The sequence below is a fragment of the Caloenas nicobarica genome, chromosome Z (genome assembly GCF_036013445.1).
Source record: "Caloenas nicobarica isolate bCalNic1 chromosome Z, bCalNic1.hap1, whole genome shotgun sequence".
NCBI lineage: Eukaryota > Metazoa > Chordata > Aves > Columbiformes > Columbidae > Caloenas > Caloenas nicobarica.
The window spans coordinates 87,025,021-87,052,976 of NC_088284.1; the positions used below are offsets into that span (position 1 = coordinate 87,025,021).

The 27,956-nt window shown below is 39.8% G+C and overlaps 1 protein-coding gene across 2 annotated transcripts; it reads left to right on the plus strand.

Moving 5' to 3' along the window:
- Positions 1-978: 978 nt before the first annotated feature.
- WDR47 (WD repeat domain 47) lies at positions 979-27,920 on the plus strand. Of its 2 annotated transcripts, none has more exons than XM_065655982.1 (15): positions 979-1,163; positions 7,114-7,280; positions 8,828-8,911; positions 9,470-9,554; positions 11,170-11,972; positions 14,507-14,633; positions 17,198-17,376; positions 17,488-17,745; positions 18,336-18,411; positions 19,630-19,787; positions 23,107-23,276; positions 24,222-24,392; positions 24,766-24,897; positions 25,658-25,876; positions 26,525-27,920. In XM_065655982.1, exons 2-15 carry the CDS (start codon positions 7,123-7,125, stop codon positions 26,665-26,667), a joined length of 2,763 nt encoding a protein of 920 aa, XP_065512054.1. In that variant the 5' UTR covers positions 979-1,163; positions 7,114-7,122; the 3' UTR covers positions 26,668-27,920. The 2 variants fall into 2 exon arrangements, with proteins under 2 accessions (XP_065512054.1, XP_065512055.1); XM_065655983.1 differs by having other exon boundaries at positions 14,510-14,633.
- The last annotated feature ends 36 nt before the right edge of the window (positions 27,921-27,956 follow it).

Consider the following 27,956-nt stretch of genomic DNA (forward strand, 5'->3'; position numbering starts at 1 on the left):
AATCAGGTGTCTGCTACACCCTTTGTCAGAAATGTGCACCGTCTCCATTGTGCCGAGCCCTGCCCATGCGCTGCTGCGTGCATGTGGGGCGTTTGCCCAGGTGCTATACTTGCATTTTAACAGTTTTGTATCTCATCTCACAGCTGTATTTAAGCACAGAGGAAGCTTGCTTACTGTTCACCATGATCACTCTTAGATGCCATAATCTTCTGACAATTACAAAAACGCATTAAATGTAACCACGTCAGATCATATATAGCTACACCTGCATAAAATACATGCGTAACATATATACATGATTTCTACAAAGAATGCATTCTTTTTTCAACCGTCTCAAGAAGCCGAAGACGGCAAAAACACCCTAAAGAAACCCCAAACCAAGGCTGGCGTGAAACGCGGCAGCACCCGAGGCAGTAATTGAAGGTGTTGCCAACGAGGAGGGAACGCGGCCCTGGCGGGCGGGCCGCTCCGAGGCTGCGGTGTGAGCCGGGGACCCCAGGGACGCTGGGGCGGGACGGTACCAGCAAAGGGGGGACACCGAGTTACCTGCCGGCTGTTCCCGCAGCACCCTCCCCGTTGGAAACCCCCTCCCTGCCCACCGGCGGGGACCCACCGAGGCACGGCCCACCCCGCCCGCGGGGGAGGCGCCGGGAAAGCGGCGGGCGGGCCCGATGCGCCGCTCCCCCGGGACAGGCCCGGAGCCGCCGCGGAGTTTCGCGGGAGGACGCCGGTGGGGCCGCGCTTGCCGGGGCTGGCAGCTGCAGCTGCAGCCGCGCCCGCCGGGCCCGCGGTCACCTCAGCCTCGGGGCACGGAGCGGCGGGCCTGCGGCGGGCGGGGGCTCGCCCCGCCGCTAACAAAGCGGGCTCCGCCCCAGCGCAGCGGCGGCCGCTGCCATCTGGCCCTCCCGCCCCCGCGCCGCGGGCGACGCCCAGGCGGGCCGGCCCCGCCGCGCCCCCTTGGCTTTGCGCTGAGGCGGCGGCGCGGGGAGGGGAGCGCGCTGTGCGCTGTGCCGCGCCGCCGGGCAGGCAGCGGGCAGGGCGGGTGGCAGCCGCAGCGCCGAGCCGGCGAGACCCCGACACCGGGCCCGGGCCCGCCCCGCAGCGAGGCCTGCCGCCATCTTCCCCTCACGCCCCGCTGGTGAACGCGCCGCCGGGCCCCTCAGGTGAGTGTGGGCGGGGGGCCGCGGCGCGGAGGGGCCTGGAGCGGCCGGCGGGGAGGGGCCGGGGCCGGCGGCGAGGCGGGCGGAGCGGCGGGGCAGCGGCCGGGGCTGGTCTGCCGTGAGGTGGGCGCTGCCCGGCGGCCTCACCGACTCTGGGGCCCCCTTGGCGAGAAGCCGCCCACCTGCGCGCCCCGTCCATGGCGTGCGGGCACGGCCGTGCTGCTCGGGGCCCGACGCCGATCCCCGCCGAGGGGAGCATCGCCCCGGCTGCCGGCGCGGCTACGCCCGGCCACCGCCGTCCCTTTGTTGTGGCGGTGCGGGCGGGCCGGGCCGGCCTGGCGCGGTGCTACCCGGGCCCCGGCCCCAGGGCCGGCGAGGGCTGTGGCCGGGCTGTGCCCCAGGGCTGTGGCCGGGCCGAAGGGCCGCTTCACTGGAGCGTCGGCCCCTCGGCGGCCCTGCCCGCCGCTGGTGACATTCCCCTAATGCTAATTCGGGCTCGGCGCTGTATAATTAAACAGTGCGGTTGTTTGGAGGCCTCTCACCAGCAGAAGTGGATCTCGTGTGGAGTGGCACATGAAGCGGAGAAAAAAAAAGATAAAAATTTGGAGCAAGTGTGGTGTTTTGTTCTGTCAAAATGCATTCGCTTCTAGTCTCTGTAACTTGTTCGGGGTTTTTTTATGTTTCTGCATCCTATTTTCACTGTCGTGTGGAAGTATTGCATAATTTAATGTCACCTTTTTGGCATTCATGATGCAGAATGCTCTGGGTAAAGAGTGTGCATGTTGTAACAGGGACCGATGAATGCGAGGAGCTCTGCCAGTCGCCTCCAAAGCGTGGTGAGATAAGGATTACTGGGGTAGCTCTAAAGCAACAGCTGATCTAAGCAGGGTGAAAAAATGGATTAGAGGGCAAGCCAGCGGAAAATCTGTGTGAGGAAGAAAAAGCTAGGATATAAGAGGACACTTATTTGCTGTGTATTGGAGTGGTAAAAGGTTTCAGTCACAGAGTTGAACCAAAGTTTGGTGAAGGTTTTCTATTAAAGTCCTAATATGTTCAATGTACTTCATTTGAAATAACAATTTGTGTGATCTCTTAGGGTAAATGAGTGTCAGTGAGTTGAACTAACTGTAATGAGAACCAATTGTAATTAAAAATGCGAGCGTTAGACTTGTTTTTGTAAACGCTTTTGATATAGAATAAGTGGAAGATGACTGAGGGCAGATCAGAAATGGAGCCACTAGGTAGTGACCAGGCCCCGAGTCACCCGTGGGGTCTGTGTAGGCAGAACTCCAGAGAGGCCTCTGGGCAGGCCCGAGAGTTGTGTGTAAGTGACTGGGGGATGGATTAAGAGGTGAAATAACTTTATGCAAAACAGCCAGCTTTTAAAATATGCATTACCTCTTCACGTGCATTTTTTTTTCTGTGACACAGCTCACCAAGATGCTGAGGGTATGCATTGCAGCTGTCATTGAAGTCAGTGAACCAAGACTTCTAACTAGTCATTGCCTCTCCCTTTAAACATATCACCGCTCTGTCAGTATGACACCTAAGATTTGAACTATTATATTTCTTTCTTGCATTTCTGAGTAGAGATTTTATATTCCTTTCCTAGTTTTGCGAATGCATATTGTGTACTGTCGGCAAGTGATCTATTTCAGATGATAAGTAGCAGAGGACTAACACTTATTTTGGAATTTCGCTATTTCTTGTTTTTCAGAATGTTAAACCTTGCTTTAGCTTTATATCATGTGAATGCATATGCATTTTAAATTTCTTGCAAGGGAGATAACTTAAAGAGTATTTAAAATTCACTTATAGTTTTTAAACTTTTTCCTAAAATAGTATATTTGTATGCAAAAGTGTGTAGGGTGTTTTGGTTTTGTTGTTTGTTTGTTTGTTTAAGAATTGTTTTCTTTTCTTATAACACCATGAGAGGATTCTTGCTGTTGGCATGTTCTTAGAATATGAGTAAGAACAAAACAGGAGTGAAACCTCTCTGGAAAATTTAGGAGTACGTAGTCTATGTTGGAAAGAGCTTGTTTAAAGGACATCTTGTTCATTGAAGCTGCAGAGAAAAGATGTTCGAGGTTTGTGGCAAGAACTTGTTGTTTTTCTTAGTGTAGATTTTTAGAAGGAAAATAAATTTAAATACAGACCTAGGGGAAGATGAGAAGGGGAGTGAATAGGAAAAAGAAGGAAGGGAGACAGGTGTGCAAAAGTACTGTTCTGAAAAGACTGGGTAGGATAAAAAGGTTGTAGCAAAAACCTGGTTGGTCGAAGGCACCTGAAATATTAAGCTCTAATACTCATTTACTTTCATTTATACCTCAAGCTAATGCTGTGCTTCAATCATTCTTGAGTATTAGCGCTTGAGCTGATCAGATTGTGACGTTATGTGCCATATGTGCTGGCAGAAAGCAATATAGTGGGATGGACCAATGATGCAGCTTGAACTCTAATACCGAGTTTCCCTGCTGTTCTTTGCTTTTTAATTATTATTATTCTTTATACACACAGAGCACTGAATGTCAGAAAAACTGATATATTTCGCAGGCATGATTTGTAAGCCTATGTATATTTGTAATTTCCTTATAGTGTTACAGTGCTGCTTGTAATTTTGATAGCATAATGCTTGTAAGTGAAGTCTGAGCTCATCAGCCTAAAAAATTGCCAGTTAAGTGAAAACTTTCTCTAGAAGGTTTGCTGTTCTTTTTTAGCTATTCGTACAATGGAATTGTTGCTCTGACAGCAAATGCACACTGTATTTTCATGATATTGTTAATGTACGAGCTTATCGGTGTACTTCAAATCTTCTTCAGAAGTTCAGTATGCAAACTATGTTTGGATATTATGTTTTTCTTAGCAGGATCCCAAAAGTGCTGTTACAAGTCCCCTGTCAAACATGGGGGTTGTCGATCATCCTTTACCCTAATCTGTATAGGAAATATAAATAAAGTAAACGAAGTTAAGTGTTAGAATCAGCAAAGGCTTTATGTTCAGACAAACCTGTTCTTCTAAAACTACTATGGAGAATGGAAGGCAACTTCTTGCAGATGCTTGATTTTACTTAATGTAGTTGTACTCTTAAGCAAAGTATTGTTATTTTTTCCATCAATAGTTTAATGAGTATCTTCAGTTATTTATTTATTCTATCTATGTATAGTGGCTTCGGGCTTACACTTGAGTCCAGTAGATCCACTTGAAAAGAAGGCTGGACTTGGTATTCCTTTCTACAAAGGGAGTCTCACTCTGACTTTCTTCTAGTAGTTTTCTGGTGGTGGGTCTCAGTATAGCTTTGTCTAAGTTATGCTTTGTCTTTTGGCAAGGGAGTTAATTTAATTTATATAAAAACCACCAGTGCCATAAAGAGAAATGCAAATACATTAGATGAGGTTGGAAATCAAGATGTTACTGGTGAACTGCCGGTTAAATTTATGTTTTGTTTTTCCTTTGGTGTGTAAGGGCAGGGCTGAGTTTCTTTCTGGGACTAAAAATCCATATCCAGTTGCCAAAAGGGAAAGTTGAGACAGTGCTAACACGTAAGGAAAAAACATCTTTCTACAAGTTCTGGCTTTGGGGGTGTGTGTCTATCTGATTTCTTTCCTGCAGCAAAGCTTTCTGCAAACCAGATATTTTTTTTTTTTTCCTTTGACTTTTCTAGCTGAGAGTGGCTACGTGGTTTCTGGGTGTGTCTTTCGTGAGACCCATCAAAATACTTGGTGATAGGAGTCTTCTGTGACTAAAATGAGAAGTAAACACAGCCATTTTTAAAAAGAAGTTAGGCCATTTCATCTGGCACAATTAGGTCTCTGTTGTTCCAGAAAAAACTACGCTGCTATAATTGAATGTTTTTCTAGTCAAATGTCCTGGCAAAAACTTCCTTGGAAAAAAGTTGGCATAAAACTGAGGAAGATGAAAAACGTGGGGATTTATATGATGTAGTACAAAAAACCCTCTTATTAATGCCTAACATTTTGTATCCCTTCAAGTTCATTAGCATTGGCTTGTGATGAACGTGAGAAGTTTCACTGGAGTATTTGTCTCTTTTCCTGTTCTCCAGTAAATAATAAATTTCTTGTTGATACTTTCTGGGTTTCTTACTTGGATTATTCAAACTCATTATATCTGTTCTTTGATTTCTTATTACCATTTTGTGTGCATCTATGCTGATAGGAGACAGATAACTAGCTCGTGGACTCCAGTTTTCCAAGGCCGATACCTGGAGGCTGCGTCGTCTCTTCAGGTTGTCTTGGGAGCTGCATTACCCACACTCGGTTGTCTTTCAGCATCATAGTTGCTGTATTTCCACATAAGTAAATGATTGTGTGAGGGGTTTAAGAAGTATTTTTCTTTCCTCTTTCGAATTAAAAGGGAGGAGCAGCTGTGGTAACTATAATTTACTGCTGTGGACATCTTGCTCTGTATGGTCACCTCTCTTTATTCATTTTTCTGATGACTATTATGCTCTTGTCTCTCCTTGTTCCTCAGCATATTGCCTCCTGTTGACCATTCATCACTGAGGCCGGCTTCTTCTCTGTTCTCTGGTGCACTCTTGCCATCAGTTTAAAACAGGTTAAGACTCTGCTGCTGCCAGAAAGCTAAGCTCTGTCAGTTCCTTGTGTCAGCACTAGTGCCCTTGTGTCCACGGGCGAATCCTGTTTAACCTGTGCCCGGATCAGCGGATGTGTGTCCGGCTGACCATGTAGCTCCACTGCGGTGCCAGGGACTGGCTGGGGACATGTGACTGAGTGCGGAGGGGAGAAGAGGGACCACCCCTTTCTGCAGTAACATGGGCTTCAGTTGAATTTTTCCTGATGTGAAATTGCACTCTTGTAGCTGCCAGGGTTTTTTTTGAGGAGCTCCTGATGAGGCAGTGCTACGTGGCTTGGCTGTGTTATAGGGTTTCTCCTCACATCCCTGCATAGTTTCCAGCAGATCAACTTGGGAGCTACAGCTGTGAAGACTTTTTAAGGTTAAAAAAAAATTAAAAAGGTAGAACAGCTTTTACTTTAAGTCAGATTTAAGGAACTGTGCAAGACTAAGCCAGAAGCAGAATTTATTTTAGGTTTCCTAAGAGAATACATGCTACAGGTTTCATATCCTTCAAGGAATTGTGTTGTGAAGGAGCTGGGATGTGGTATCCGTGGGTGCTTGAAAGAAGCTGACCGCTCCAGCCAGGGCCTGGGCCCATCACTGCCCCAGCTGCGTCTGCCCACGCTCTGCTGGCTCGAGAGCTGCTTGGAGCCACTTCAGTGCGTGCGGTGGTGGAAAAGCAAACCCAGTGACAGAAGCGAGGGGGCTAAGGGAGGGCCAGGAGCCCAGCTGGAGCCAGCGGAGTGGGACTGGCAGTCAGTGGGCAGACTGGCCTAGGCCACCTTGGGTTTGCAGCTTGAGAGCCTTCATAAGGCGCGTAGACAGAAGTAGGTGTCCTGATGAAGGAAGAATGAAAAGCCTTGGCTGAATTGCCATACGTTCAAAAACGGGGAAGAGGAGAGGGAGGACTGCATTTGTAGTGTGCTGTGCTTTTTTTGTGTGTTAGAAACGTTTCTTTTTACATGTAAGATCTCTAGATGACATACTAACTGGCTTGGGTTTATGTTCTTTGAACTTCACTGTTTGCATTTCAGACGGGAGAATTTTACATGTTGCAGACTTGGTAACCACAATATTTTCACACTGCAGGAGGATTGATTTCTTTGCAGGTTTGTTTATCAGGGCCCCTATATATGCATAAGACAGAAACAGAAAATATGCAGATGCATTTTTAGGTCTTAGTTCTGGCTTCATAATCGACCTCTTAAAAGCAGTTTCCTAATCTTGCCTATGTAATTTTTTGTAATGCTACAATATTCTGTCCTGTAAAACTGTTTAATTTTTTTAGTAGTCAATATTTGTTAACTGTACATAAAATAATATATTGATCATAGCTAAAATTCTGTCTTTTTCCTTTTAGGCTGCCATCATGACAGCTGAAGAAACGGTGAATGTTAAAGAAGCTGAAATAATTAAACTAATACTAGATTTTCTAAACTCAAGGAAACTTCATATCAGTATGCTGGCACTTGAGAAAGAAAGTGGGGTCATTAATGGCCTGTTTTCAGATGACATGCTTTTCCTAAGGTAGGATTTCTTTCTCTGCTGCTTAAATACCACGTATATGAAAACATACAGTGGGACTGTGATTCATTGAGCAGCCCCATGCCACTGAACAGGAGGTCCTATGCCCTTATTTTATTCTGCTTCTTCCTGGTCCCAGTTCTGTGCTCCAGCCCTGCATCATGTTCCAGCTCTAAGTTAACGACCTCCTTCTTTAAGCCACTTAAAGTAACTGAGTAGGCATCATCAACATTGGTTTAGAGTTACATTTTTCATTTGCTTATTCATTCATTTTAACTTGGTTAGTTTTCTGGCATGCTAATGAATTAAAGTGGGAAGGAGTCTTAGCAAGTGCCAGTGTCAGCAAAGGTTAAGTTGGGAAAAGCACATGAGCAGGAATAGGATGGGAGAGCAAGATGCTCTGTTGGCAGCAGTGATCTGTTATTTGTTTACTGTGTCACATGGAACTGACTTCTAAAATAAATTATTTTTACAATATTCTAGTGCAAAGATCTAGGATGAGTGGAGTGGTTTCCAAAATATTATCTGCATTCAAAATAATATCTAGATTTATCATAAACTTATCAATATGAAAGGGATCTCTGCTGTCATTAAGGAATGAGAGTTGGTGTGGTTTACTATTCATGATACTGCCCTCAAAATACACACTAGTTTTTTAGCATTACTGTTTTCTCTTTCATGCCAAAGGTACTTAGCTCTGTAGAAGCATGAAAAAGTAATTTATCCAGCTGCTCTTAAAGCGTTAAAAATATGTTTTATCACCGAACAAGATTTCCCACCTGGCTTCCCTTTTGATTAAAATTATGGATATTGGAATAAAACAAAAGAAGATTGGGAGAACAATTAAAGTTGTTCATCATATTTGTTTGTCTCATTCTTAGCTTAGTTGGAGTGTGTGTCTAATGAGAAACTCAGCCCTTCCCTATAGATCTGGGCATTTTATAGAGAGCTCTGTGTGTGATATGAGAGCATTAAGAAATTGAACTAATCCACATGTGCAGTGTAGCCCACTGGTCTTGGAGTTGGAGCTTGTACCGGTATAGTTCTTGCCAAGCTGCTCCTCTTCATTCTTACTATGGGAGCTGTGTGTTCCCTCTTTTCGACCTCCACTCCCCAAAAACAGGCCCAGCAGTATTTATGCAATCAAAATTAACTCATTTTTAAGTTTGCTTTCATTTTGCAGGATGTATTCATTGAATCAATATATTTATTCATACACTCCAAGAATTTTTTTTTTAAATAAGAATTACAGGTAAAGTAGGAGACACAGGACCATTTTGTCGGTTTTGGTGACTCTTTAAAAGAAATTAATATTTGTCCTTGTATGCAGTTATCTTTACAAAATATTGAGAAAGGACTTGGATGTTGCTCTTACTAGTCACATCAGACAGTCACGTTGGTTTGTGTGCAAGGCATTAACTTTTTGAAGTAGGTCGATCACCTGTTATATATTTGAATGACTGTTGTCTGTTTAAATGAGCTGCTTGTTTAGAAGTAAGAAAGATGTTCTCGTCCAGTGAAATTAAAGGAGTGACTCTTTCTTTTACTAGGCAATTGATTCTTGATGGTCAGTGGGATGAGGTTCTTCAATTTATTCAGCCTCTTGAATGTATGGAAAAATTCGACAAGAAAAGGTAAAATAGAATGTATGTCAGATTTCAGTTCTTTTGAGTTGTGGAAAACACATTAATTTCTAAGTATTGCATATGAAAGCAGTAGTTTAAGATTTTCACCTTAGTTTGGGTTAGTTGGTTGGTTTTTTTTTCCTAACCTGTGTACCATTCCTAAAGTGTGTGCATGTGTTTTTTAACTTAAACTATGAAAAATATCTGCACACAGCCTGTAATGAGTTTTCATTTGCCATACACTTTAGGAATATGGTGCATGTTGTACTATCTTTTTATAGCTCGCTGCTCTGTCATATTTCTATTTAAGAAATGAGTATGGGGTTTTTTTTAATTAGTCCTCTAATATATTTAATGTAGTATTTCTGAAAGCAAGAATTGAAAAAGACATTTCCTGTTTAAAAATAATTTTGTGGTTACTAGTTTGTTAAAATTTGAGATCAGAGTTTCTTGTCATTGCAATTTCTATGCCTAGCTCAAAAATCAGCTGTAAAATACCCTGCTTGCCTCTAAAAGAATGTTTAGCCACTGGATCAAGATGTATGGTATTTCACTTCTCACCTGCAGATTTCGTTACATTATAATGAAGCAGAAGTTCTTGGAAGCCTTATGCGTAAACAATGCGATGTCAGCAGAAGATGAGCCTCAGCATGTAAGAATTGTCTCTGTTTTGGGAATTTTTTTGTTGTCAAGAAGCCTCTGAGATATTCTGATTAAAGGCAAAGTAGAAGCTCCCGACACCAGATACACACGTTTTAGCTATTACCAAATGGCTTCATAAACAATGGAAAAAATAATTGGTATGCTTTGGAAGTGAATGTGGCTCCTGGCTCTCAAATAGATTGGTATACACAAGGATTGCTCGAAACATAGCAGCATAGATCAGTGACCATGTGCCATGTCTGTGGTCCTGATCCTGAGATTTACTTTATGCCATTATGTTAAAGTACAGGGTGCTTTTTTTTTTTTCCAAAAATGCTCCGAAGCAAGCCTCAGAATCACAGAAATTTATTGTCATGATAAGGACCAGGTGAAAGATTCCAGTTTGAATTAATCATAATTTCTGTTGCTTTTAGAGAGAAAGGACACAGTTGTTTCTTTGGAGGGAGAAGTTATGTACACAAAGGACTGATTCAGTTAAATGTACAAACAGCAGGGGTTGTGAACTTAGATTTTTTTTTTTTTTTTTTTTTCAATATGCAGAGCGACACCAACTCAGTCTGACAAAGTGTGCAGGTTATGAAATTAATTATGGTTTTTCATGTATGTTGATAATACAGGAATACCAAATTTCTAACACAAAAATGTTATTAAACTGAAAATGAAGAATGCCAGTAGTTTTAAGACAATTTATTTTCTTTTCAAAACTTAATTCATTCTTTGTCCCATTACATATACATTGTACTGCAGGGTCTTCCGTTGACAATGTAGAGAAAGCTAGAAGTAAGTATTTGTAGTTGTAAAGGGAAGGTGTACTATTCCTCTAATCACTCAATCTGTATACTGCTACTAGATAGCAGTAGAGAAAAAAAAAAAACACATTTATATCCTTTATTTTTTGTTCTGAATGTTGCCTAATGTTCTGGCATGTTGTGGCTGGGTAACATGGGCAAGTGGGATTTTTAAAATTTTTTTTAAATCTTTGTGAGTAAAAATACTAAGTTACCTGTATTTAACGTGGTTCTTGGCTTTTAGCTATCAACAAGCTTTGTACTAAAGCCGTCTATTAATTTGGAGGTCTTCTGAGAACTCTTTGAACTTTTTTAACATTTTTGATTGAAGAACAGAAAATCTGGATATAAAAGCCAGCTCAAAATTGCTAATCACTGGAAACGAGAGACATCTACAAGGCTTTTATAACATATACCAAGAGCTTTTTGTAGACAGAAAAAAGGGAAAAAATCGGTTCGCTTTGGGAATAATAGTACCCTTCTGTGCTACAATAGAACTGAAGCCATTTAGCAGAAGATTTGCAATTTTAAGCCTGTCAAACCTGCAGTGACATGAAAAAGTTCCATAGATTTGTAGAAAATGGGGAGGGGGGGATTTTAGGAAGTCAAAACATTCAAGAATTTGCCTCTGTAACTACATCTGCATCAGCGATTTCAGGCTCTAGATTGTATGCCATTTTAATTACATATAGACAATAATAGTAATAAAGGAGTGGTGATTGAGAAATTCTGCTACTGCCCGTTTTTCTTCAATTAACTTTTATTGTAGAGCCATATGTACTACAAACTACTCTGTTAACGTTAATATTTCTGTAGCTGGAGTTTACAATGCGAGAGGCTGTGCAGTGTCTCCATGCGCTGGAAGAGTATTGTCCGTCTAAGGAAGACTACAGCAAGCTGTGCCTGCTGCTCACGCTGCCTCGCCTCACCAACCACGCCGAGTTCAAGGACTGGAACCCCAGCACCGCACGTGTTCACTGCTTTGAAGAAGCCTGCGTCATGGTGGCAGAGTTTATTCCTGCTGACAGGAAACTGAGTGAAGCTGGCTTCAAAGCCAGTAACAATCGGTTATTTCAGCTGGTAATGAAGGGATTGCTGTATGAGTGTTGTGTGGAATTCTGCCAGAGTAAAGCAACAGGAGAAGAAATCACAGAAAGCGAAGTGTTGCTGGGCATTGATCTCTTGTGTGGGAATGGGTGTGATGACTTGGACCTGAGCTTATTATCATGGCTGCAGAATCTGCCAGCTACTGTTTTTTCTTGTGCTTTTGAACAAAAGATGCTTAATATTCATGTTGATAAACTCCTCAAGCCTACAAAAGCTGCGTATGCTGATCTTTTGACGCCTCTTATCAGCAAACTTTCTCCTTATCCATCTTCCCCAATGAGACGGCCTCAGTCAGCAGATGCTTACATGACCCGCTCCTTAAACCCCGCCTTAGATGGGTTGTCGTGTGGATTAACAAATCACGATAAGCGAGTCACAGACCTTGGGACCAAAACTTCTCCAATGTCACACTCCTTTGCGAATTTCCATTACCCAGGAGTACAGAATCTCAGCCGAAGTCTCATGCTTGAGAATACTGAGTGTCACAGCATTTTTGAAGAGTCACCTGAGCGGTAAGTACAACTGTAGCTTTATTTTTACCTTGGCTTATGTTGTAGTTAATTTTACTGGGTTCTTACCTGCACTTTGAGTGTAATTGTAACAGTAAGACATGATTTGATTCTTTAAATTCTGTTGTAATTAAAACTCTGTATACAGGGTGGTTTTTGTCCTCTTACATTTTCATGATCAAAGTAAACTTTTGTATTTGTTCTTGAGCCTTACAGATTCAATCTGGACTTCCTTGAAGTTCAAATCCTAGCACAGAGCACAAATATGCTCTGATCATGAAATTGTCTAGCTAAGATTTATGTTCGGTATTACTGAATTCTTTCATCCCAGATAAATTAGTAGAGACTAGATTAGCAGTAACTTCTTTCCCCATCCATTCTATCCCCAAGTGTCTGTAAATTTTGGTCCTGACACGGCAAATGATTAAGTATACTTCAAAAATTTACATACAGAAATAGTCCCAGTGAAGTTAGTGGACACTACTATATGGCATCATTGTAGCATTCTTCAATCACTTAACAAGAGTAGTTCAGCTTAAATATTTACTTTCCATTTTCCAAACCAAATTGGAATAAGGCTGATGAATTGTTTTTTTATATTGGAGTTGGTGATAGCTGGGTTATGATAGTGGTGAATGCTATTAGTAATTTCTTTCGATGCAATGTAGGCTGCAAAACTGGCGTCTCTCCTTCCTTAAGAACTAAAGCCTGTATCAAAACTTTGCACTTTTTACCTTCTGAGAGCAAAGTTCTTGTAACTAGGAGAAATGGTACTCATCACTTAAATGCCAAGCAAAACCATGATAAGCTCTTATTTTGATAAGCAGTTCTGCCCCTTTCAAAATATTATATCTGTGCCTCCGTAGAATGCAGCTGACAGCATTTTTGGCTCTTAGAACTAGGTGGTTAACTACGACTGCACCTGGGTGCACTGGCCACCAGAGGACACTTTCGGAGCTGTGATGTTCAATCCTGGCTGCAGTTGGTGACATTATCTATTATTTTTGCCTTACAGCAATATTCAGTATCTTGTGTTAACATAAAGACCAGCTGTAACTATATTCAACAAAAAGGAAAAAAACACCATCATACTGATGTCAGTTCACCAGTAAGAATGGCAATTTTTGCACTAATATACGTCTTAATACGTTCTCCTAACGCTTATCTTGGAAGGAACTTTTTTTTTTTTTTTAATTCTAAATGATCCACTTTAAATCTTTGGCTTTACCAGTCTCTTCACAACTGGAGTTTTTGTGGATAGCTTAAGTCTTACAGAAATATCTCTTGAGTTCCATTTTTTAAAAGTGTACCTCCTGAATATGCTAATGAACTATGAATCTTATAATTTTGCTCATATGTATGCACAGACATTAACATTTGTGCGGGTTTCCTGGGGACCAGTGTTAAAACTGACTCTCAAAAGTGTTGTTTTGGTTGGGTTTTTTGTCTTTTTCAGTTTATCTGGGCAGAATTATTCAAGTACACTAAAATAGTTATCTTGTGGGTTAAATAAAGTGGTAAAATGCTGCGGTTTTTCACTGTGTAGGTATCTGCATGTGATGTTAAGTGAAGTTGATAGATTTTTAACATGTTCTTTCATTAATTAGTACATCTCTTGAAGGTTAGAATTAGGTTAAGGGTTGAGACCCATAGCATTGCATTTTTCAGAAAAAAATCAAATTTCAGATTGTGTCAAATTTAAATGGCAATATTTGCAAAGGTGGAAGCTGAACTCGATGTAAATCTGGCCCTTGCTTCCTCTTGCACATGACAAAAATACGGTATTTCTTTTTTAAGTTGTCTTCAGCAAGCAATTATTTGTCTTTTAGTCAGGTAAGTTACTTTTGTTATTATACCCAAAAAGTGGAGAATTAGTTCTTAGAAAGCTTTGTTTTAAGTCACTGAGTAAAGAGGACTTTAAGTTGACAAAACCAAAAATGGTAATCAAGGCTTTTAATGTGTTCTTCACGCTTCCTGGTTGCTAAAGCATTTTGAAAATAGTTCCATGCAAAAATACAAGAATAACAAACTGATATAAACATTTTCGTATGTAGCACTTTCAGGAATGTTCAAGCTGATGGATGTTAAGTATAATTGGAATTTATATTGATAGTGGTATTGATACTAATATAGAAGACATTAATCAGATAATATGTGATGCATTCCATGCACATAATTGCTTTGAAAACAGGAGATCTTGTATGACTTGCTAGTTAAAGGGTATATAATTCCAGTGTTGGGACAGAAAATGTGGAATTTGGATATCCCATGGTGCTAAGACTTTTTTGGAAGATGTTGGGACAAAGCACGCTGACTGTCTGTGCTTTTGGTTTGCTAGCAGTTTTGTTTAGTGTAACTCATTGCAAGTGGCATTTTTTTTTCCTAAGCACTATCTTCAGTTTCATGTGACTTAAGAAGTTTGCATACTTGTGTTACCAGATTTTACTCTAGAAAGTTATATTTTTCTACTTACCAGGGCATTTTGTGCTCTTAATTTTTCTCAATTAAGCTTTTCTTCTCTTCCATGTTGCTGCAAGAAGTGATACTCCTGTGGAGCCACAGCATCCCATCAGCAGTGAGACTTTGTGCCAGAGTTCAGTCCCAGAAAATGAACCAGTTAATGGAGCACAGAGTCAGGGATCAGCCAAACAAGAGAAAAATGAGGTAGTGATTGTTTGTTTAAAAATAATGAGGCCCTTTGAGCTGTGTTCTGATCACTTCATAACGATCTGCTTTTGTGCTGAGAACTTCATGCACGACAATGGGTTGCTTTGAATCTCGTTTTTACTATAGTGAAAATACCATATTGCATCTTTTCTAAGAAACCACTCTTTTTTTCCACTGTATATAAAGTTCTGCTGTCATTTGAGTCCGTAATGCAGCTGATGAGTGTGCCTTCGCATATCAGCAGTGCTCCTAAACCGTTGTGTAGATCTGAAAAAAAAAAAAAAGGCTTTGCAGTACTCAAAGCCAGCAGTGTTACAGTAAACAATGCTTAAGAATCTTCTTAGTGTTTTAGTGAGGTATCTGGCATGTAGCCTGCAATTTTTGGTGTAAACACCAAGTTTCATAGGTCATTTTACATAATTTTGTCTAGGGCACAGAGAAATTAAAATTGGATGACTCCTTGGTAAATGTATCTTTGCTATTCAGAATCCAATACCATAACTGTTTTTTGGATTCATCTTTGAAGACTCGTGCTTTGACTATCCTTCTCTTTTTTTTTTTTTTTTCCTCCTTAACAGCAATAGGGGGAAAATGAAATAATAGATCTGTATAAAACAATGAAAACAGTTACCTATTACATTCACTTTCCACAGTTTTAAATATCTGCCTCTTAATTCAGTAATGATGAATTACATAGAGCATGCGGTCTGTTTGCAGACTCCAGTTTGATTTTTCTTGAGTAAACTTTGTCTTGGCTTATGACATCTATATGGTACTGAAAACCAGTCTAGTTTTGACAGGTCTGTATTCTTGTAGACTCTGGACACATGAGTGAGGCAATGGGGCTACTGGAGGATTAACAAAGTCCTCCAAATGTGAGGACTTCACTCCCCTCAAGGACTTTGCTGAGTAACTTGTCTGCTGCAACAATGTGTGTGCACATTGGGAAGAAGGGAGAGAGGAGAGAGCTTAGCTAGATGTGTGATAGAGCAGGCTTCAAAAGGCAAAAAAAAATGGACTCTGAATTTATAGGAGCGAATGAAGACAAGAGATGCTGTGGTGTACATAAAGACCTTGGCCATGCTATTATACACAAGTAAAAAAAAGAAAGTAGCACCAAGTCCAATTTCGCCTTGGTTTGTTTTCCACATCCTAGTGGTATATGTGTATACCTGCGTGACTAAGAAATTCATGTAAGTTTCTTTCTGTAGCTTTATTTTTGCATTATTCCTGGAGGCGTTGAGTCAGAAGCTAAAGTTTATAGAACAGGGCATCTGAGCAACATAGTTTAGGTTTAGGCGTTGGATTCTGTATCGTTATTACCCAAACTAATGGATCAAAGGATTGAATCCAATTGCAACAAACAAGTATCAGTCATGGAAAGAAGTATAGACGAGAAATATCTGTTGCTTAGTAGGATTATAACCAGTGTCTGGGGAATACTTCACATGTTGGAAATACAGAGAATGCTTTCCAGACTTCTGAAGATAACTTCAGAGTTTCTAAATTGAAAGTATTTATCTTGGGTGGAGAACTTTTTACAAATGCAACCGAGCTAGGAAATCCATTATAAACCAAAAGAGTATTGTGTCAAGAGAACACAATTATAATGCAAGTGGCTTTATTTAGAAGAAAGGCAAAGGTTCATAGTTAGGAAGAAAGATCCTCTGCATTAATTGTCTGAACTAATGCAAAGTTATCAGGATATTCTTATACAACTGTGAATCACTAGATGACAAAGATGTCACTTCACAAAACCTAAAAAATCCACCAGGTCTCTTTTACTACTTTTTCTACTAGTTTGGTAATTGTGCAGTTAAGGTTTTTTCAGTGTTGATATTTTGGCCTTGGACTCAAGTTCTTTTGGTTTTCTGTGGGCTTTTTTTGTTTGTTCATTTTTTATTTGTTCTCAACTGTTTTATGATGGTATCATTTGGAACTAGTGGCACAGAGTGAGGAGGATCAGGGAATGCAGAAGGTAGGGAGTCCTGAGGAGCTGGCAGTGTGGGAAGCTAAAGATAGTACATAAAAGAGACTGTGCGAAAGGAATCTTAAGTATTTGTGCTTGGGCCAGAAAGTAAGGAATTTTAAAGTTAGAATAAGGTACCAATTTCAAGAGTAAGATTTAACACTTGGGTAGACCACTTCAAGGTTGGCTAATGGGAGGGAAGTGTCAAGGTGGCAGAAAATACTAAATTTCTAGTGAAAATACAACTTGGAATTTGGAATGTAGCTTACACTGTTTTCTGATATTTTTTTTTCCTCGTTTTCAGTTTCCAATCACCCATTTGTTTTTATGTTAAGTAATACTTTAGAAATTTTGTAGGAGAGTGGCGTCATCTGAATTAGGGCAGAACTACTTCAAAAGTAGTTTGAATCAGGCTGGCAGCGATTTCCTTATTTAATATGTAAATCGTATCTGGGTTTAGGGAAGAATGAAGGCATTCCTCCTCAGAGGAAAATCTGTTGACGCCTTTGAATTGACAAACCAGAGTGAATATTTAGGTTAAATACCACAATTAACTATTTAATTTTCATTAGTAATTCTCATTTATTTTAAGCTTCGTGATTCAACAGACCAGTTTCAGGAATACTACAGGCAAAGACTACGTTACCAGCAGCACTTGGAACAGAAAGAGCAACAACGACAGTTGTACCAGCAAATGTTGTTGGAAGGAGGTGTAAATCAAGAAGATGGAGCTGACCAGCAACAGAATCTTACTGAACAGTTTCTTAACAGGTTGGAGGAGTTTTGTTGCTTCTCCCTTCACCCACTCCTATTCCTCTTCAAGTTCTCATAATAACCTGTTTTGGTGGTGGTATTTTTTTTTTTCTTGTCATTTGTTATTAGATCTATCCAGAAGCTAGGAGAATTAAATATGGGTATGGACAGTCTTGGCAATGATGTACAAACGCTCAGCCAGCAATGCACCGGGAGCAAAGGGAATGCATCTACCAATCCAGCAAGTAACTTCACATCACCACCTTCAGATGCTGGTCAGAGGATAACAGCTGACAGCCAACATATTAATACAAGCACTCCGCAAAAGCGTGGGTCAGCTAGTCAGATACCCTTTCCTGAAGAGTCACCTGTGCAGGGGAGCCAAACGTGAGTTATGTGAGGCTGTTCAGCAGTGTTTTCTATATATTTTTGTAGGGATTATAATTTTTTTTTTTTAACAGCACACATGAGAAATAGTGATTTGTCAGGGTTTACATTTTATCCTTCCTTTCAATTTCAGATTTTTTTATTTAATCTTATATGTATAGTTCTTGTTTATTTTGTGTTCTAAGTTTCTGAAAGCTCGTTTATTAAATCCAAACTAGATGGAGGGAGAGGCAAGATAGAGTAGGAATTGGATTTCATCTGTTAACTAAAGGTAGTGTTGACCTGCAAACAACCGTTCTTCCCCATATATGTGTATATATGTTTGTATATTATAGAATGAAAACAACTATTTTTAACTTGCATTCACTTGTTCCAACACCTGAAGTTGCTGCAAAAACAGCAACCTTGTGTAAAGATTATAGCTTAATGGTAAAGAATCAGATACACATAACACTTGTCCCCATAAATTAGTCAGTTCTGAGGATGACTGAAACTGTAGCTTTAGTCCAAAAAATATTTATAAACAATTCTGTCCCTGCTCTTGTTTTTTGTCTTGTTGTCGATTTAAACTCTTCACCAAATCAAAACAGTGTATCAGAGCACGCTGTCACTCAGCCACAACTGGAAGACTCTTCAGGGAATTTATCTAGGACAAGAGGTGATGAGGTGAGCTTTCTTGTTGTCCTTTACAATTTGTGTTTTCACAAGATCGAGTATTTAATCCTGAGCACGTGACATCCTCTCATGGTTAGCAGATACTTAGAATTAATTTTGGTTGATGCACTACCTACAGAATCACGGAACCATTGAGACTGAAAGGGACCTCTGGAGGCTGAGTCCAAAGCCACTGCTCAATGTAGAGTCAACAAGAGCAGGCTGCTTGGGGCTGGGTCCAGTTGGGGTTTGAGTATCTGCAAGGATGGAGATGTCACAACCTCTGTGGACAACCTGTTTCCATGTCTGACCACACTCGTAGTGTGTTTAAAACAATAAAAAAATTTAAATGGAATTTCCTATATTTCAGTTTGTGTCCATTGCCTCTTATCTCTTCACTGGGCACCACTGATTAGAGTTTTGCTCAATCTTCTTTACTCCTGTCAGGTGTTTACATACACTGAGATTTACACACAGCCACTTCTGATCTCCAGCCCAGAAAGTTCCAGCTCTCTCAGCTTCTCCCTGTACAACAGAGGTTCCAATGGGGTGACTTTTACAGCCATTGTTTTGTGTTCTCCAGATGGCAACTTGGACTGTTGGACTCCAGTCAGTATGGTCCAACTTCAGGGAAATAACTTTTCAATAAGTACATTCCAAAATTTCTGCATCAGATAAATGAAAATAAATTTTAGAAAGGTGGTGGTGAAGTCATCTGGAAGATGATGTAATAAAGCTTAGCATAATTTAATGATAACTTTGCGTTGTCTACAGGGTGAAAAGCTGATCTTATGTTTAGTATTATCTTTGTTTCATAAACCGTTTATGAATTGGACTGGACTGTTTTCAAAAAAATGCAGCTTTGTTCCTCTTGCAAGTTTCACACAGATCAAATGTGTTTACACAAAAATAAACTGTAATATCATGCTCTTGAGATGGACTGTTTAGAAGAACTAAAGTTATTGGAAGCCTGGAGGGAGAATGAGAAATATTAATCTAATGTTAGCTGTTAGAGTGAGTTGAGGAAGAGAACTTTTTGAAGTATGCCATTCCTTGACCTGGAGTTAAACATTGTTTTACGAATCTGTAATTTTAATGGTTTAATGGTGCTGCTACTTATTAATACTTGGGTACAAGCATTTTACATTATCCTGCAGAACAGTCTTATCTACTTCTAAATGTCCAGTTTTATGCTGAAGAACCTAATTTGACTGCTATCCTTCTACACAGGATGACAAATCAAAAAAACAGTTCATTTGCATTAATACTCTAGAAGACACACAAGCTGTCAGAGCTGTAGCCTTTCATCCCAGTGGGAGTTTATATGCTGTTGGCTCCAACTCTAAAACTTTGAGAGTTTGTGCCTATCCAGAAGTAATTGACCCAAGGTAAGTAGACTTGTATTACAATTTTTTTTCTGTATCATAGCACTTCTTTCTCCTGCGCCTACTCATATCCGTACATTTCATACCTTTATTTTGTTGTTGTAAATACTGCAATGCTCTCCTTAGAAACCCGAACTGCTGAACAAAAATATGATCTGCTGAAGAGTTTGTATATTTATGGGCTACTTTTTTTTCTCTGTTCCATTACTGGCAAGATGCGTTGCCACAATACTGCGCCTTTCCTTACAAATGTATTATTTTTGTCTCGGTAAGTGGGCTTTTCTGTGTTTACCGTGATGGCTTCTGGTTTTGATGTTCCAGCTGTAAAAGTGGGAGAAAGCTTGTGTCTGTTCCCAAGCCAGCATAAGTTGGGCTTCATGAGATGCTGTTTCTGACAGAAGGACAGACTTGACAGTAGAGAAAGCAATCTCTCTTCAGCTTTTACAGCAAAATTTGCCAGAGTGTGTCTGTTGGCCCGTTGTTACTATAAACATTGTTTTCCAGATACTTTGGTTCCTTGACAGGAAACGCACTATTTGGGGTTTACTGTGCACCTAGTCTTTTCTGTCTTCACTCATTTTTTTTAAGGAGGGGGAGATTTTTTTTTTTTCCACCTGAAAATAAATACTGACATTTCAATAACCATCTCCTTATCTCTGCTCCAGATACATTATTTTCTTGGAATAGGGGGGAAGCGCAGGCATCTAAAACTTCACCATTTCAGAAGGAGCTACAAGTATGCACAGTGACTTTATCTGGGACACCTTCCCAGTTTAGGACTCATGTTCAGGCTTCCAAAGTGTTCAAAAAGTAATCTAGGTTTTTTTTTTTCTTTTCCTCCTTAACTATCATCAGTAAGATAGCCTTTGAAGTTTAATTCCAAAATATTTATTGACAACGCATGAAACAAACAAACAAAGAAGTTGATTTCTCTGATGCACAGCAAATCAGCTTGTATTGGGTTTTGAAGCCCAACCAACCTCCTGTTGATTGGTAAACAGTGCAAAACATTTTCAGTGGAATGGACACTTCCTTATTGACAAACTCTGCTCTCACACAACTTATTCAAACCACTGGGAAAGGGTAGATGGACTCTGCAGCCTTAGTCTCTAGTTACAGTGCACAATCGGATCTGACAAGTGACATAGTGCATCTGCGTATGAAAGGAATACTGAGACCTCTTTAATTCTGAACTTGCACTTCTTCCTCTTGTTTTTTTTTTTCCTCTATGCTTACGCTCTGCCATAAACATTTCATCGTGGAAGGTACAAATCAGTAGAGAGATTATATGGTCTCAAAGATATCCTAATCTTTGTAACAACCTGAGTCTAGACATAGATTCAAAATTTTTCATGTTTTTTCAAAAAGCTATAGCTGTGTAGAGTATTGCATAAATAGCAGTTGTTTAACCGTACATCAAAGTTTTGTCGGAATTATTTTAAGTTTCTAAAATTGTCCTTCAACCTGATTCAGGACAGGCTGCTTTGGGGTTTTTTCCTTTCTCTAGGGGTGTAATCATGTACTCTTTTCATATGTTTGAGATTAAACACTGATAGATACACATTACATTCCTGCAGTTGTTGCTCAAATAATCACGGCGCTTCCATGCGGTTGATTGGCAGCACTGGGTCTCTGGGCTAGGCTGGTGTTCCCATGTCCTGACAGAGTCAGTGATTCTCAGCTGCTGCCTCTTCCTCTTAACAAACATTGTAAATCCAGACTCCAAGTGTGCTATAAGGCGTTGGGCCATTTAGGAAGCTCTGTAGTGTATGTTGAATGGTGATCTGATTTAGGCTAGTCTGACATGGATTTCCTCTCTGGCAACAAAATAGAATTAGCTTCCACGTAGATTAATTTTAGTATTCTACAGCCATGTTTATCTCGAAAGTTTTTAAACAGACTTAGATGTTTGTCTTCTGTTTTTTCTCTCTGTCTCTTCTGTTTGAGTATTTATAGTAGTTTCTGAATTTTTCAACAGCAATGTGATTTGCTGAATTTCAGTTGTTGATGTTACTGGAGTGAATGTTGATGGAGTTGGACACAGCAGTACTTTATCTTAGGCGCTTGACTGCTTCCTGCTGTGGGAACAGAGAAGTAACGCTGTGGGAACAGAGATGTAACACTGTAGGAAATTAATTGATTAAAGTAGAGGAAGTGTACATCAATGGGACTATTCCTTTTATTTCAGCCACATGTGAAGCTGATGTCGTTTCAGAAATCAAGTATGGTATGTTTAGATGCTGTGAAGATTCCTGCATTAACATGTAATGGTGAATGTCTTTCTCGCACAGACAGCTGTATTAGATTTCGTAGCAGATGAGCGAAGCTTTTAGAGTCACTTTATTCAACAAATAATATCCAATGCACGACTCATAATGATAAACATGTTAGAGTTTTTTCTTTTGCTGTACGGATTTTTTTGTTATTTATTTAATGGCCAAAGAGGAGACAGAACTTAGAGCAGCATTTTTCTGTGTTTCCCCAGATAGGGTTAACACAAAAGCATTTTTCTTGACCCTTTAACCACTTTAAGTGCTTGATGAGTCCCACTCTTTCTGACAGCAAGGATGACATAGACATCTACTTTCTGGATAAAATGGCAGGCTTCGATTTTTGTTGTTACAGCACTACTAGGCACAACAACAGCCCAAACCCAAGTATATGGAGACCAGCCGTATAATTGTGCTGTCACACCGAATACAATCTGCAGTTAGGGGTTATGTCTGCTGGGTGGGAAACTGGAAGAGAAACACCATCCTGCACACATACACAGAGGTTACAAAGGCTTCTGTTTGCTGCTTTCAGGAATCTGGATTTTCCAACCTTTAGCTGTGCTGCTGTACTGGGTGCTACCACAGCTAGTGCGTGTGCCTTATGAACTTTCTTGGCCTAGTGTTGCTCAAGTGAACTTAAGCACATTCAGAAATGGCCACAGTGTCAAGGTGCTGAAGTATGAAGGATGTAGAGAGAAATCCCACCAATTGAGGATTCTGGGGATAAAATTTAATTGTATGTAGCTAATAATTTCTGTATTTTTATCTGTGTCGACCCTTTATAGATGAAGGTACTGTGTAAATTCTTTTGTGTGTCCAATCACAAATACCATGGGAGAATGAGGAACAACTGAGAAAATGAGACGGAGAAAATCCTTTTGCGTTGTCTTAGATCACATGTATACATCTCAGTGCAAACAGTTATTCATGTTCAAACAGTATTTCATGTTAACCAAAATAATAGAAAAACAGTATTTTCGTTTTAGAATACATTGTTTTCCTTACGAATAAAAGGAAATTGCATATTTCTCTTCTTTCTTTTTTTCCAGTGCTTATAACACTCCTAAACAACCTGTAGTTCGCTTCAAAAGGAACAAACATCATAAAGGATCAATCTACTGTGTAGCCTGGAGTCCCTGTGGACAGCTGTTAGCTACTGGTTCTAACGACAAATATGTGAAAGTACTGCCTTTTAATGCAGAAACTTGTAATGCAACAGGTACTGTGTGTATTTAGTTTAAAGAATTTATTTTCAATTATTTGTCCAATATCTGGCAAAACCATTCAAATTACGTTGATTATGTAGTTAATAGGTTTTGTTACTTTTATTCTCGTACTTTGATTGACTTAGTCTCTTTCCCTTTTCACCTTCACTATAGTCTCTGTCCAGCCAAGAGCCACCAAGGGGTTGAAAATTATCTTTTCGTTTGGTTTGGTTTTTTGTTTGTTTGCATTCTGGTTTTGTTTTGCTATACTCACTGGTATTGTGCTGTCTTCCGGTTGATTTTATTTATTTATTTATTTATTTATTTTTTCAGATATGGTAAAACAACCAGGTGTTCTTACCCAGCTCTGATTTTTGACTGTCAGTAGAATTTATTTCCACTTCAGTTCCCCTTTTTCTTGTCTATTTCTGTCATCTTTTCCCCCATCTTAGAAGTCTAAGGCTTTTCCCCCAGTAAATAATTCTTTTCCATGCCCAACCCTCCTAATAAATACACCGAATATGGCTCTTTTCTGTTTTGAACTTAGGCTGCCTTGTCTTATGTGGTTCAATGTTCTCAATGATCCTTCTCTCCTGGCAGAGAAAGCCTTTTTGGTTTGCAGTAGTTTACAAAAAGAAATAAATATCCTCTCTTAATCTTGGCTGGGATTGGCTATGGAGATGACCCATGTACCTCTTGCAAAGCTTTAGGAACTGTAAGAAACTCAAGCAACACTCAATAGAAAGAAGATTCTTATGGTTTTTATTTGAACTCTAGTACCTGAAATGGTTGTGCCCTTTCCGTAGAACACACTATGTTTATGCCTGGTAGTATACACACCCTTGCCTAAAACATTGTGCATTATCATGGTACCTGCCTTAAAGGTTGCAGGACTAACAGTGATAAGCAAAGTATGCCTCACTTTGTCCCTTGCTTTTTTTTCTTAATTATTATTTTAGGACCAGATTTGGAGTTCAGCATGCATGATGGGACAATCAGAGACCTTGCTTTTATGGAAGGCCCGGAAAGTGGTGGTGCTATTTTAATAAGTGCTGGAGCAGGGGACTGTAATATTTACACAACAGATTGTCAGCGAGGACAGGGCCTGCATGCTCTAAGTGGTCACACTGGTATGTATGTTGTTGCTTCTCTCTTGCACTTTTTAAGTCTGCATTATCTTATTACAAAGTTGTTGGTTTGGGTTTTTTTTAACATCTTCATGTTTTTCTTTCTAGCAAGACTTCTCTCCAAATTGCTCTTGAGAGATATTGGGTAGGGGTGGTTTGTTTTTAAATTTATTGGCTGTTGATTTAATGGAGAGAGTGTGTGCATCATTCTGAGAAGATGCAAAGCTGGGTATTGCCTTACACTGTTGGTATTGCAATGTGCACATTTTCTATAGGACTTTTAAATCTCTGAATGCAAAAATATCATCAGAACTGTAATATTTCATTATTTGATTAATGGTGTTTAATCAAATAAAAGAAGTCGTCTTGTTCACAGGTCATATTCTAGCACTTTATACATGGAGTGGCTGGATGATTGCATCTGGATCCCAAGACAAGACTGTAAGATTCTGGGATTTGAGAGTGCCAAGCTGTGTTCGTGTTGTGGGAACAACGTTTCATGGAACAGGTAAGACTTGCCATCGTGCTTCTAATCATCTTTGCATAAAAATATATTTTAAAGATGTCTAAGTAGTAGACAGTGAATTTCAGGGGGCTTTTGTATCACAGAATAGAGGCTTGGCTTTAAAAGGAAGAAGTTGTAAGGATATCTTTACCTGTGTGTTTTGTTTGGTTTGGGTTTTTTAGAGTAACATTTCCTTTCGAAAGCTGGCTAGTTTTTTGCCTTGTGACTTTCAAACAGATACTTCCAAGTACATTAAAATAAAACAAGACATAAGACCGTTTCAGAATCCAAGGGGTGGGACAGTGCAGCTGTTTTTGCAAGTTCTCAACATACTCTGTAGAAATCTGCAAAAGGATTCTTAAGAACCACTCGGATTCGTATATGTTTCTTGAAACCTTTGGGGAGAGGGCAATAAATTAGAAGGGGGGGAATTCCTTGCATTATTCTACATTATTTCATAAACAGTGACATTCTTTCCTGTGATGAAGCAGTTTTTCTCACGCAGCTTTAATAGTGGCTTTGCTACTATTCCAGTGTGACCTGTGGCTTCAAAGTTTTAAGTGCTAGAACATAAAATTTTTCGTATTTTAAGATAACAGTAGCTAGGTACGTTCACTTTAAATGTAAGGCCAGCATTCGGTATTCTTATACAATATATAGTCTTGCTTTTTTTTAAAAAAAAAAAAGTTGGCTGTTTGCACAAATATACATAAATGTAATGTGTGTTTGCTTGGAGTTGTTGTTTTTTTTTTTTCTCCTGTAGGAAGTGCTGTAGCCTCCGTAGCTGTTGATCCTAGTGGTCGTCTCCTGGCTACCGGACAAGAGGACTCCAGCTGTATGCTGTACGATATTCGAGGAGGACGGATGGTGCAGAGCTACCATCCTCATTCCAGCGATGTCCGTTCTGTTCGCTTCTCTCCAGGGGCACACTACTTGCTCACAGGATCATATGACATGAAAATAAAGGTGACAGACTTGCAAGGTAATGTACCACAAAAGATACGAGGTTAATTTTCAGTTTAGTGCTTTTAATATTGAAGTTGTAAGAGAACTTGGTTCAAAGATCAAGATTCAGTTTAAAAGCGGAAAAAATGCTAGCGCTTTGAAGGGCTTGAAATGTATATAAATGTGATTGTCTTGGCTAGTTGTGTTGCTAAGGTCGTAGGCTACCTTGGGTTTGGGAGGGGTCTGATTGTGATAAAAGAACTAATTAACACTGTTGCCAGATGAGGTGGCCATTGCTTTTGGGCAGCATTCATAAAAATTGACCCTTTTAAAAAAAACCCAAAAAAGTATAATAATCATGCTGCTTATTTTTATTGGGAAGAGTTAAGAACAAAGAAGATTGTTATATCTAATTGACGTGATTTTCTTGGACTGTTAAACTTTAATGACATTGTTTAAAAATGGTGAATACCTGTATTTTCAAGTTGTACTGTATTCAGTAATGCCTAAAAACCAAAGCACTGGGGCCTTATGTTATGCACTGTCTGTGAGAGAGAGTTGTCAAGTATGCTCCATAAGGTGAAATACATATGTGAGCTTTACTAAACAAATCGGTGGGGGGAAAAAAAAGGAGCTTAGATATAAATTAGTGAAATGACTAATGATTTCTGTTCCTCTGCCACAGGGGACCTCACGAAGCAGCTTCCTCTCATGGTGGTAGGAGAGCACAAGGACAAAGTTATTCAGTGTAGGTGGCACACACAAGATCTTTCCTTCTTGTCCTCTTCTGCAGACAGAACTGTAATGCTTTGGACCTACAACGGCTAGAGTGCAAACAAGGTGACCTATGCAGCTAAAGCACAGAGACCTGAGACTACAGAACTGTAAAAACAAAGTAATAATCATTAGGCATTGAGAGAGCAGCAGTTGAGCAGGAGAGTGTCTTCCCAAGAGGAGGGGCACTTGTCACAGATTTTTGTGGTTTCTAGGAGGTCTTGGTGTTTCAGTATATTCTTTTGCAGTGCTTTCAGTCTTCCATGTGAACTCATGCTGCTGTGACCTGTTGTAGTCTTGTTGCCAAAGTCTATGAGGAGAACTCTTATGTTGTCGATGTGCACTCAAAGTAACATGAATGACATGTTTACAGTTTGGTATTAATTGCATTCCTTGGTCTTTGCCTCAATGAGAATTTTATATAGAAACTTAAATTGAACACCACCTTAATTGAGCCTGTATGTAACTAGTTAGACACACCTAAAAGGTAAATTACTTCCACTGTTTTTTCAGATTTATTATATTCATCACTTCTCAGCAAGAGGTCGAACTTTATAACATCTCCACAATTTCAACTTTTTTAGTAATAAATTCTAAACTTTAAAGGTGACTAGGCAGTAAACACATCTTGATTATGGTCCATTATATAGTGTGGGAGGTTTTTTCTTTCTTTTCATATAAACTGGGGAAAATGTTGCTGGTTTTACTATGTGACATTGTTTTGAACAAGCTGACATGTTGGAGCGGGGCGGGGGGAAAAGTAAAATATTGATCTCTTTTCTGTCTTGTAGAAACATACAATATTTTACTTTTTGAATGCAACAGAATACCTCTGTGTATAATGTACTGTAGGAAAGAGTGGCTTGGCAGCAGTTGTCACAGTGAGTTTAATGGCTACCAGTTTTTCAGGTAAAAGGGATACCATTAATGCTATAATAGAAACCAGCATGGCTTAAAATGCTATGTCTGCATGATAATTTAAGAATTGTTTAAATTCCCAGTTCAGAAGCTTATCTGAATTTTATTTCTTGCACTGGTTATGTATGGGAAAGTTGCAGTTTTATTTCTACAAAACTTTAGATTCTAATGTTTATGTATTATTTTCATATTGTACAGTTCCTTTTACTTTTTAAAATATAAACCTGAACTACTAGGTTATTTATTTATTTGAACTGCGGTTAAGTTTTGGATTCTCTTGGTTACTAAATTATATGTGCACTGTAGCAAGCATTTTTAGCTATCGTATAAAAGTGGAAGGGTAACTATAGAAGTGTTCTCTGTGCTATAATCTCAATAAAGACCTCCAACACCTGCAGCTGTCTCATCTGTTATTTTGAATTCTG

What these genes read in the sequence shown, in the direction of transcription:
- WDR47 (XM_065655982.1), top strand. Translation starts at nt 7,123, where the DNA reads ATGACAGCTGAAGAAACGGTGAATGTTAAAGAAGCTGAAATAATTAAA. An exon ending in ACTGAACAGTTTCTTAACAG is followed by an intron (nt 17,377 to 17,487) that starts GTTGGAGGAGTT and finishes ATTTGTTATTAG; the next exon opens with ATCTATCCAGAAGCTAGGAG. An exon ending in TGCTCTAAGTGGTCACACTG is followed by an intron (nt 24,393 to 24,765) that starts GTATGTATGTTG and finishes TCTTGTTCACAG; the next exon opens with GTCATATTCTAGCACTTTAT.